The sequence below is a fragment of the Pavona decussata genome, unplaced genomic scaffold (assembly GCF_977016875.1).
Source record: "Pavona decussata unplaced genomic scaffold, jaPavDecu1.1 SCAFFOLD_69, whole genome shotgun sequence".
In the NCBI taxonomy this organism is placed as follows: Eukaryota; Metazoa; Cnidaria; class Anthozoa; order Scleractinia; family Agariciidae; genus Pavona; species Pavona decussata.
The window spans coordinates 850,001-862,500 of NW_028145488.1; the positions used below are offsets into that span (position 1 = coordinate 850,001).

The 12,500-nt window shown below is 38.0% G+C and overlaps 2 protein-coding genes and 1 pseudogene across 2 annotated transcripts in view; 2 read left to right on the plus strand and 1 right to left on the minus strand.

The window, feature by feature from the left end:
- LOC146477673 (uncharacterized) overlaps positions 1 to 546 on the plus strand; it is a 2,270-nt gene extending 1,724 nt beyond the window's left edge. The window contains exon 1 of the mRNA XM_085113131.1: positions 1 to 546. This exon is cut by the window's left edge and continues 1,724 nt beyond it. Within this exon, the coding sequence (XP_084969257.1) occupies positions 1 to 106 (106 nt within the window). The 3' untranslated portion in view covers positions 107 to 546.
- Positions 547 to 4,354: 3,808 nt separating this feature from the next.
- Positions 4,355 to 6,911, minus strand: LOC146477674 (P2Y purinoceptor 8-like). Its single transcript, XM_085113024.1, has one exon. The coding sequence runs from the start codon at positions 6,743 to 6,745 to the stop codon at positions 5,726 to 5,728; it is 1,020 nt and encodes a 339-aa protein (XP_084969150.1). The 5' UTR covers positions 6,746 to 6,911; the 3' UTR covers positions 4,355 to 5,725.
- Positions 6,912 to 11,782: 4,871 nt separating this feature from the next.
- LOC146477675 (uncharacterized) lies at positions 11,783 to 12,454 on the plus strand (annotated as a pseudogene).
- The last annotated feature ends 46 nt before the right edge of the window (positions 12,455 to 12,500 follow it).

The window sequence follows — 12,500 nt, forward strand, 5'->3', positions numbered from 1 at the left end:
GCACGTCGGTGGATACAAAAAGCCAAGGTTTGCAACTGCGACAGAACTTGAATATTATATTGATGTTGTTTCACAAACGAACAATAATTCTGTACTGCATTTGTAATGACTTTTCAAAACTTAGTTAAATAACTACTTTTCTTTGACCCTTTCCCTACTAAGTTTTTTTGGCCCACTTTTCCAAAACGGTAGAGAAAAACACAGCTTGCTATTGTACATTTAAAACTGAATACCGTTTAAAAGGTCACGGTCTTGATAACTGTAATTCATTTCTGACTGAAATCACGATAACTGAAGGAAGCCATGTATTTGATAGAAATGGTTTTAAAACGACCAAATTTCACTGATCGACTCATGTCATAGGTATACCTCAAAACTGTAGCTTATTTTGCATTTTTCAATGCATAGAACGCTCTGAGATATGCCAGAGTCTGTAAATGCATTTAATGTTTATCTTGTAATTGTTAGGAGGGCCACTTGTTTGTTAGTGTTTTAATGCTATTTTGTGCTACCCTGGATAAATAAAGACTTTACTTACTTACTCTATCCTCTCCTCAGTTTCACATGGTAACAGACAATTATAATTAACAATTCAACGAGGCGCGTAACCCCGAGTTAGTTGGCTATAATCATCTCATATCAGGAGCCGCCATTATCAGGGATTATTGCTCCTGTGTCATATCCAACAAACGTGGGTGGAATAATTGCCTTATTAAAAAAAAATCAAGAAATATTGCTAGATCTGGCTGATTTCGCTTTGCAAGAACAGCCAGAAGACATTTTAATGGTCACTATTTCTCAGGCATTTTATAATGGCTCATACTGACCATGGCCGCTAAGCCAATCAAATCGTTGGAATAGCATTATATAATGATCCAGTTTTTAATAATTACTGACATTGGCAGCTCCTAGATAGACCTTAGTTAGGGCTTGTATTAATTAAGGTATTTTAAATAACGCCACCTATTTAACATGAATTGAGGGAGTGCTTACTATATAATAGTTTGAAATTAACGCCAGCAAGAAGGCTTAATTTCCAAAGGAACGAAATTAACGAGAGCACAGGAATCTTGTAGTTTATCAAGAAAGTAAAGTGGCTAATTCCAAAGCAATTTCGTCCCAAATGCTGAAAAAGACAATCCTGGCCGCAAGAGTAAACCCGAAATATCCCTAGCGGTGTATTCAGAGCTTGAAACTTGCTAAACAAAAATGATTTACACGTGGTTAAGAATTTGGCGCATAAATAAGGACTATTTAATGGTAATCAAAATCACAGATAGACTAAGATAATAACGTTCCATTTTTAGAGGTAGCGGAAATTAACACTCGAAGAAGATAAAGAAAATATTTGAAATTCGCTTTATTTCGCGATGCGTTAATTTCCTGTAATAAGCTAAGCAATCTCGCCTTTTGATTGGTTCCCTATGAATGGGCTATCAACCCTTATCTTACTCTTAAAGGAAGTTGCTAAAGTGTCGTGAAGTTAATGGTTGAAATAACACGTATTTTTATGGAAATGTCCCTCTTGTGTAGTAACTAACCTTTGTCATAATTCCTAATGCCCAGGAACATTTCTTTTTCGATTTTGTCCAACATCACAGGAGTAGGGATGGCTCAGTGGTGAGAGTACTCGCCTCCCACCAATGTGGCCCGGGTTCAATTCCCGGTCTCAGCGTCGTATTTGGCTTGAGTTTGTTGTTGGTTCTTGTCCCTGCTCCGAGGATTTTCTCCTGGTATTCCCTTTTTCCTCTCTCCACAAAAACCAAGGGCGCTTTCCATTCGACCAAAAATTGCGGAATGAAATTTCGAGTGTTCCATGTGACGAATGGTACAGTATTTTCTGGTTGGTTTGAACCAAGCCGACCCAGGTCATCACGTACCAATTTTCGCGCGAAAATACCAAATAAACAGGGGAATCAAAAAATGGCGGACTCTTTGTCTATTTTACTTGCTTTAGAGTTGCTCGACGACTATGAAGTTGAAATAAGCGAAGAATTGGGCGAGGACGACGACATAACGCTGTTCAGTGTGGGTAGCTCCTACATGCGTAGGAATTTAAACCGAGTCCGCGACTACTTTGAGAGCACGATACCCCTTTTTTTTCCTGACGAGTTTAAGGGTCACTTCAGAATTTTCGCACTACTTACGAAAGTTTGCCGTGGCTCCGGTGCAAAAGTGGTGCAAAAGAACATTCAAGTCATCTGTCGCATATAGCAACACTGATATTGAGGAGAAGAATTGGAAGCCATGTTGAGTTCGATTTCCGGGCTCTGAGAAACTGGGCGCGAGCAGGAATGGTCAAATGGAACGGAATTTTCCGGTTATTCCGATTTTCCGGAATTTTAGGCCAACCTCGCGAGGTACACCCAAAATTTCAGAATGAAATTCCGGAAAATGTCTGTTCCATTCGCTCCCAAACCCGGAATTTTTGGTCGAATGGAAAGCGCCCCAACATTTCCAAATTCCAATTCGACCTGGGAAAAGTAGAGAGAAGAGCCACTCCGTGGATTCCACTGAAATTCCCATTCCCATCGCGACGTAAAGCGCGGAGCCACCGTACTGATTATTGAAAGTACTGTTTCCAGATTTATTTTGACCGCCCAGTCTTATATTTGGAATCCTGAAGTGTGACCACTGAAAAGGAAGCTACCACTTTTTTTGCATAATTCAGGGGGTCCATATAGTACAAAATATAGTTTTGTTATCATAGCGAACTGGACCAGCACTGCGTGCTAAATGCTGCAGACTCATTTTAAAAAATTGTCTGAGCGCAGATTCATCTGATGCAGCTTTCTTGTCTTTCTTGGTCAAATAAACTTCTGTTCTGTATTTCGGTATTGTGTTCTTTGTTTATTGGTAGTTTGCAAAATAAATCACAATTTCCTCAGTTATTCGCAAGTTTGGTGGTCTTTTAATGACATCCTCAAAAAGGCAATTTGTAGGTTTTTCAAAAAGACAGCTGTGCAAAGGAAACGACAAAGGAAAGCAAAGTGATTTTGCTCGCCTCTTAGAAAGGACAGAACCTGTCATTATAACATGACGCACATAATGACAGTTTCTGTGTCAAACAAATTAAGAAATTGAAATTAAAAATTAATATACCTACAGTGTTAACCGTTGCACACAGACATTAGTCGGTTTAATAGATATCTCTCGCAAGCTATAAAAGGATGAAATCAAAATCCGGACTCACGATTGATTCGAAGGTTTTTGGGATTCAAAAGGAGTTGATATTTCCATCAATTTCCTAAATTTTCATTCGAGACCTCACTTCTAAGCTGAACAACGTCAAGCATGTTTTTCTATCTTTAATTCTCTAATAAAATATGGTTTTACCAGGTTGCGTTTTACACTTCACAATAAAGGGGCAGATAATTACCAGGTGAGAACGGTAAACAAGTGCAGTTATTGGAGCATAAACCAGTTAATAAATATTAAAGAGGAAATGTGAGTAAAATTCAGTGTACTTGGTTTCATCAATTTTCCACACGTGGGCCTTTCAAAAAAAAAAATAATAGTAAAATAAAAATAAAAAATAAATGGTTGGTTTCGGCAACTGCAGTGGATAGATCGGGCTTTGGTCAAACGTGATTCGTCCGTCATCATTTAGTGAAATTTACACATCTTTTTCTTTTTATATCAGAAAGTTTGTCTTTACTTCGTGAATAATGACGAGTGAACCAATCCCGTCGAATTATATTTGAGAAAGCAAAATGAAACAGTCAGTTTTGTTTTCCTTGCGCCCTGCCAGAGAAAACATTGATTTTAATAAGCAAACGTTGATTTTAATTAGCAAACCTCTGCACCTGCGTCATCAATTTGTTTCAATAGAGAGATTAAGCATCGCGTTCTATGGTAAATGGGAAACGCCAACATGCTGGTTTCCGTTTCCATAGTAAAACGTGAAGTTTCTCTTCTACGCTTCGCGTATATTCGATAAGAGGTAAATTCTTGGGTAAACAGCTCCTTAACGGCTATCCGGCTTGAATAGACTTGAGCTACTGTAAATTATAGCAAAACGATTCAAAACCTCCAAGTACAAACTTGCACTCAGTAGAGAATAGGAAAACAGTCTCTCGTTGGTTGAAACGAGCAAACGGCAGACTGCAAACGTAAAAAATGTTTTTACAGTTGGCGTTCGCAATAACCTGCCTGATTTCTTTACCTTATTGTAAAAAACAACAAAGAGGAGGGAATGAATTTGCTGAGATTTTTACAGACACTTGGCAACCTTTATGAAAAATACCGCAAACGTTTGGATCACTTTTGGCAAAAATATAAGCTCATTTCATTGAAAAACAATTTTACTTCAAAACTTGCATTGACTTGATGCGACTTGTGATATGCTGCGCTTACTGAAATTATTCCACTCAACTTCATTTTAATCCATTACTGCGTGTTATCGTCCATGAAGTGAGTATTTCAACATATCTGAGTATCGGTAAAATAGCTTTTGTAATATACATTGACAATCCGTAGTTTTACGAAGTTTGTTTAATTAGCAAACGGAAACCTTTTTCTTCTTGAGAGTAATACAATCAATGTCCACAATTTACCTGAGTGATTTTTTTGTTTACAACTGAGGACGTCAGATGATACCCTGATAGTGGGGAGACAACAAGAGTGAGAGTTTTCTTGGTAAGGACTTGTCCTGGATGAGCTTTCAAACAATATTTGTTAGTCCAAAGTCTAGTTTTCGTTTGATCGAAAACGATCGCAGATGCTGGCAAAAATTTTTCGCCTGCGTGATTGAAAATGATCGCAAAGAGCTGTGTTTTTAGTTAATAGCCAAACACACCGGAAAGGACTTTAAGGACTTTGGACAGTGATGGGGTGGGAGCAGTGGCTTGTTCAAGATCGAGCGATCGCGATTGGTCTCCAGCGATTGCAGGAGATAGAAGCATATTCTATCGTGATACCTTCTGCGACGAGAATCGCAGGATCAATCCTCACATACGTTTGTTTCGATATGGTCGCACAATTTTCGTCGTTTGGTTTGGCAATCCTCTGAGATCGCTTGCGATCATATGGAAGCAGGGAAAATGTTCGGGAGACCGTTCAAAAAGGGTCGCTTAGTTTGTACTCATCTTCTGAAAATAAACCAACAAAAAAGCATTTCAATAGTCCAAGGTAAAGCGGAAGAGAATGTAAGCAATTATCACAACTAGGAGAAGCACAAAACGCCGTTTGGCTGATTTGCGTTGTGTGGATCTTCTTCTTCTTCTTCCTCTTCTCTTCCTCCCTTTCGAGTTTTTAGTTGTATGAAACAGTCAACCTGTATTAAGCGATCAACGAGCCAGTCAGGAGGGTAACTTAAAGGTTTGATCGTAAAAGGGGTGCTTTGAAACTCAACTGACATATTTTCTCATTGAATATGCTGTAAATGGCGAACAACAAATTGCGAAATGTTCAGTGACAACGTCGTGGGCATCTACATCTTAGTCATTTGTTCATTCATGAATTGCCTCTGGCTAATATCTTCGAGTAAAGCTTATGAAAGTGATAAATGGCACAGTCCCTTAAACTTAAGCAAGATGCCTTGGGTATGTAACATGCCATTTATAAGCCTTCTGTGGACTGAGAGCGACTCTATTGGAAAAATCCTTTCAAATTTAATATTATAACGATACAAAAACCACATAAAACTGGAAGGGAAATGTTCCACATGTCCCACAGTGTGATTTTCTTTGTTCTTTTGGGCCCCATCTGGAGGATCACGTTGAGTTCATGATGCCGCATTTTTTTTGAATCTTACAAGGACTACTTCACCATTGTTTGGAATTTCATTGAATGTTTCCCAAGCTCTCTTCACTTTTGGAAAAATTCCTATGATGGCTTTTCTAATCGTCTTCACTCTCCAAACGCAAACCATTGGATTCACAGAGGAATTCACAAAAGCGACTGTTTCGGCCCAGCTGTAGAAGTTGTAGCTGTCAATATGTCCGAACACAATTTGGTGCAGTTTGGTGACAAGGAGGACAGGCAGATTGAAGGCAAAGTATATTGCTACTATAGATGCAATGTTTATTGCAAGCTTGATTTGCATTTGGCGTTGAGAAAAAGTCGAGTGATATTTCTTAATTTGGCGTTGGTGGCGTATAATTATTGGAAGTATTCTGAACTGGGTTATGGCCGCAGTGAAAAGAGAAAGAAGCCATATTCCTAAATGAATGCCCCTGAAGACATCATTATGCGCCCACTGGAATAACTTTAAGAGTATGTTAATGAACCAGATGAACAGAGCAGTTTTCAAAACGCGCTTGCGGCGGACAAATTGGACGTATCTTAGAGGATACATTATGGCCATTAGCCTCTCGCAGCTTATAGCGCACAATGTCATGAACGAAACTCCATACCACACGTAAAATCCCGTCGAGTAAAACATTCTGACAGCACAAGGAACAAAGCCGTACGCGTTTTCAAGGAGTCTGTAAGCGACGTAGCCAGGTTGAACGAACAAACCAACTAGGATATCCGAAATAGCAAGGCATGCTAAAAGGACATTGGAAGGCGTCTGAAGGGAAGTCCTTTTCCAAATGACGAAAACTATTAAGCCGTTCGCTGCAACGGCGAACGGCGACAACACTGCATTTAACACACCTGTTACGAGATTAGTTACTTTTCGTTGGTGAAATGCGTCGAATTCTGGGTCAGGAAGGTGAAAGCAAAAACCAGCACTGTTTTTCGTTGGGACGGTTGCCATAATGCTGAAATTGTTCAAATTGAAGTCAGTAGAAAACTGCATTTTGCCGGTCTACTCACTTCCCACTAAACTCTGAAGCGAATAGTCGTGTTTGAATATTAATTTGTCCCACTTGCTTAAACACACGAGAGTTGGAAGCAATTACAGTTGGAATCATCCGTCAAATCTGTCAGATTTTGTCTGTTTTAGAACACATATAATAATTGCTTTCCGGGGTGTATTTGGCTTGCAAATGTTCATTTACCTTAACAACGAAGTCAGTTTCTTGCGCGTTTTTTTTACGCTACTCTGACCAAAATACCAAGAAGTAGGAAAAGTAGATGTCTGGCAGTGCTTTAACCATTTTAAAATGAAAGCATTATTTCTTGCAATAAAAACGGAAATTTTTGTTCTCTGCTTCGAATAAAATGAGCTTGGGCTGCTAGTGAATTAGACTTCATAAGTATTCATTTGAAAAGACAGCGTTGGATAAAAAATAAAAACGAATATTTCCTCCTTGAAGCCTTTGTTGCTTTTTTGATCTATGCAAAAATGAAACAGTGGGAAAAAAAAGAATGAATGAATGCTCTTCCAAAGCGTGCATATCACATACGCCTCATGTCACACTGATTACAGTTAGAATACGGTAGATGAATATGAATATATGAAACATTTATATTGATCATCACGGTAGATCAGGTGGCCGTCTATCTGTCAATGTTTGACATGTATTAAGCCATCTACCCATGATCGAATGTATGGAATCGAGGCCGATGGTCACAGCAAAGGTCTCGGTGGTTTTATTATGTCCACATTGAAACGGGTCACTATTTCAACCATTAAATTTATTTCCATAGCCAAGCACTTGAAGCCCAAACCATTTCTTTTTTGTTACATAAAAGTCAATGCCTTCTTCTTCTTCTTGATTAATTATAATAAAAACACCCATGCAATGTTATTGGCTTACGATTCAAATATGTTTCAAGTTACGAAAGGTTGAATTACTCGTAAGCAGCAAAGACTTTTTTTCATATCTCCGCTTAAACATCGTTTCGCTATCATGTGACACGAGAAGGGCTGAGTTACAGCGAAAACTCTGGGCTCCCCACAATGCACCCAACGTTTGAATCTAGACTTGTACAATTAAGATAAATTTGTACCGTTTTTGCTCCATGCAATTTTGAAAACTAACCATTTAATATGTAAAAAAAAGCAAAACAAAACAAAACAAAACAAAACAAAAACAACAACAACAACAAAAAAACTTAGTCCGATATTCCTTGCTATCGAGTAAGGTGATATTTCATCAGTGGAAAATGTTCTTCCAGATACGTTTTGTGTTGGTGAATGGTGATTTATGCAAAATACTGCTGCAGTTATTTGTTGCGAGTTCAAGGGTATCAAGCAGATAGCTGGAGTAATAAAATGAAGACCTTTTTATATGCTCCAACATTTTAATATAACACACTTTGGCTCCAATTTCTAAGTCCGATTGTTAACTTTTACAAAGTGACCGTGTACTTGCTTGTAATTGTATAGTGCTATATGAAACCAGTGACACAACTAGTCTAAAAATGGGTTCGTTATTGTTGTTGCCTACTTTTTAGGAAAATTCGAAATTTTGGAAGTGAAATTTGCCGTCAGAAAGTAAGTTTGGAGAGTGTAATCGTCACCCCAGAAGGAACTGGGCTACATATAAATCTGTCAGAAGGGTACACGATGAAGTGATTTTTGGGAATTCAAGTCACATCCGTTTCAAACTGTTTTGTGAACAATAACAGTTAAGTTGAGCGAACATGAACGGATGATAGGATTTTAAGAAATGGATGCCAGTCGGGCGTGATGACCACTACACCATCGTTGCAACCATGTTGGGAAAGTGGCCATTTGAATTGAATTGTTAAATTGGACATTCTGACCGGTTTATGGTAAGTACTCCTGGTCAAAGTAATCACGCGTCTTGGCCAACCAGCTGTTTGGCTAATGACAATTACTTTTGAACTCACTTTTTTTTAACAACGCATTCTTTCTCAGTCTTTTTCTTTTGTTCTTGTTCATTTGTTGTCAGTCTCGTTGTCAAATTTGCGTATAAGAGAGGGGAAACTTTCACTTCTTTCTCCTACAGTTAGTATCATTCATTAAACGAAAAGCAACCGTTGACAACAATACTACAAGAGTATGGTTCCTCTTCATGAACCTTGATAACGCCTCGGCTGATTGTCTGTTAAGAATGTCGTTACAATTTTGCACATGCTCGGCCATTGCGCTGTTTTTCTAATTTTGTTGAAATTACAACGTGAAGGGAGCAATCTAGAATCTTCAATTTCGTTTTTAAACGAAATTGAATAAAACACTAAATTATTTTTCATCTACATCTTCTACCTCTTTCTCTGTTTTAAACTTGTCAAGCCAGTTGGTATACGAGACATTAGTTTTCCACCCTGATTGTTTTATTATTGGTGTCAAAATAGAACTGACATGCACCCGCAATTTTCTTCCCCCGTTGCTCTCCACTCAAACAACTGGAAAAGCTGGCAACTCTGTTAGTTAGTAAATTAGATGACCATTGTTTTGAAACTTCATGACGATTCCAATTGTTGCCGAAACGATCATTTTTCGCGATCTCGTTTAACTTGAGAATCACTGTCAGGCTTTTCGTGGGGAGGGGGACGATACCCTGTTCCCTACCCCCTCCCCTTAGGAAGGTCTGATACTCACTGTTAGGTCTCATTTTAATTATTTTACTGCCAATCATTTAGTAGCCTGCTATGATTTCGAATCTTTACTTTTACAGTGGTCTTTTCAATATACCAAAACTAGATAAAACATCAATATATGCCAATAACAAATTTTCTAGTTACTGCAGCCCTTTCATCATTAGAATCACAGCTAACCAGAAGTGTTGTACAAAAGTTTGTATGGAGTTGAAATTCGATCAAAACTTAAACAACAATATTCCCTCGAAAATCTACCATGATTACAAATTAGAAAAGCTCACCTGGTGTGTTTTTCTGTGATGTGATCGCTTCTTGGAGCTCCCGAAAGCTTTTCTGAGCGGTTTATCTCTCAGCGCCTTGTCCACGTCGGCATATTGTATAAGTAATTGACAAGGTTGGAAAACTTGAAGTCAAATTTGACCCGTCGTTTTAGGAGACCACTTCGAAACTCTTGCTAAAATTCGCTTGATTGAAACTCAAGCACACTCTTACCTGGGTCATCATATGCTAAGAAGGATAACTATAGATCCTTACTGTGCTACTCATTGTTGAAAAAGTTCGTTTTGTGAGGGACAGGCCTTTGTTGAGATACAAAGTTGAATTTCAAATCCGGCACCACTTTTGCCGCGGGCGAGCAGTGCCGCTGGAATGTTTTGACAAACTCACGGTCAAACCTAGGCACGAGTAGTAAAATGTTCCCTACAGTGTAACCTTTGGCTAGCAAAAAACCACACACACCTCCTCTCGGGTAATTGCAGTTTAATGCCAGCCAACCGAGGGGGCAAGAAATGTTTCTTATGAATATGAATTGACTTCACTTGAACTAATTATTGCAATTTTCCAACTGGTGAACTTTGTGCACGGTGTCCTTATGACCACAGAAATTTGGTCGGTTGGTTTTGCAATCGTCTGCGATCGCCTGAGATGGCTTGCGATCATATGGAGACGTGGAAAATGCTCGGACAACCACCGGGAAGATGAAAAGATTATACGCATCTATCAAAAATTAACCAACAAAGAAGCTAAACTGACCTTTTCAATAGTCCAAGTTAAAAGTGGGTGAAAAGACAGTAATTCTCACAACTAAGAGAGTTGCAAAAAGCCTTATGGCTGACTAATGGTTTGATCGTCAGAAAGGTGTTTTGAAACTCAGCTAACATCTTTTTCATTGAATATGAATGGCTAACAAGAAATTGCGAAATGTTTTGAATGACAAAATCGCTGGCATGTTGGAAAATTTATATCTGAGTTTTTGCTCGTACATGAATTGACTTTAAGTAATATCAATTCCATTTTAAGGTAATATGACCCCCAAATCGAGTTTTTCAAGGACAAAAGGGAAAACCTTGAAAAATTTCAATTTGCATTTGATCCATCCGTAGCTCAGACAATATAGCTCCATGCAATAGAAACACGACTTAATCAACTTTTTTCGGCTCCCGCTAATCTTAATTTATGTCATGGTTTTTCAAAAGTGATACGGGTATGTAACTTGCCATATAAACACAGAGCTACTATATTGTCGGAAAAACAAGAATTTGACAAAACCCCGCGACCTTAAGATAGATAAGATAAGAAAAGATAACTTTATTATATGGCATTCAGCATATCTCTAATAATACTAATACTACTACTACTACTAATACTACTACTACTACTACTACTACTACTACTACTACTACTACTACTACTACTACTACTACTACTACTACTACTACTACTACTACTACTACTACTACTACTACTACTACTAATAATAATAATAATGATAATGATAATGATAATGATAATGATAATGATAATGATAATCATAATCATAATCATAATCATAATCATAATCATAATCATAATGAGAACTCTTTATTAACATATTTCAAGCAAATTGCTATTCACAAGTTAAAAGTAGAAAAAAGAACTGTCACAAACTATTTACAATTCATTTCGATGAAAAAAGAGACAACTTTAAAGCCGATTTTTTTTCTTTTAAAGTTACTATGCTATTCTTATTAAGAAAATCAATAATATATACAAAGTTAAATAATAATAATAATAATAACAATAACAATAACAATAACAATAACAATAACAATAACAATAACAATAACAATAACAATAACAATAACAATAACAATAACAATAACAATAACAATAACAATAACAATAACAATAATAATAATAATAATAATAATAATAATAATAATAATAATAATAATAATAATAATAATAATAATAATAATAATAATAAAACATCCAAGAGGAGAGGTGGCAAGGATAGTTTCTTTTGGCGAGGTGGGAAGACGATGAGCTGAATCAGAGTGGATGTCTGGACTGGCTGACGAAATGGTCGGAGGCACCTTCACACACTATTGCGGGTATCGTAGAGATGCATGAGCAGCTTACGCTAACAAAGCTGTATACAGCGAGGAAAGCCAAGACAACTCAGATCAATGATATTACGTCCAGGATGTGTGGCAAAGCACCCGAGAATCTGTCACATGTGCTGACAGGCTGCCCGGCTCTCGCATACAAACAAGTACCTGTCTAGACACAATGCAGCTCTCAGGGTCTTGTTTTTTGAGAAGCTGAGGGATCTGGAATTGATAGACGCGGTCCCCCCCTGGTACTCGCTTGTAGATCCTAAACCAGTCTATGAGTCCCAGGAGGCCAAGGCCTTCTGGGATATTCCAGTGTATGCGGAACACAGTCACGTGAAGCAGAACAGAGTAGATGCGTGGTTCATTGACTTCAAAAAGAAAGAGGTGGTTGCTTTGGAGATGTCGTACCCGTGGATGGACAACCGATTGAAGAAGACTGAGGAGAAGACAGTGAAATATGGTCCTTTGAGATGATGGGAGATGGCTCAGCAGTATCTAGGATACACCGTCAGACAACATAACATTACTATTGATGTCCTGGGGGATGGTCAAGAGATGTGGATGCATCTATGAGAGAGCTTTTCGGAGGTCGAGGAGAGGATATCCTAAAGAAAATGCAGAAAGCTGTCCTCTCGATCTCATTGAACATATCAAGAACTTTTAAAATTATGACTAGATAGTTGAGGGACTCACTTTCATGATTTTTAGGGGTTACTAGTCGCTTAG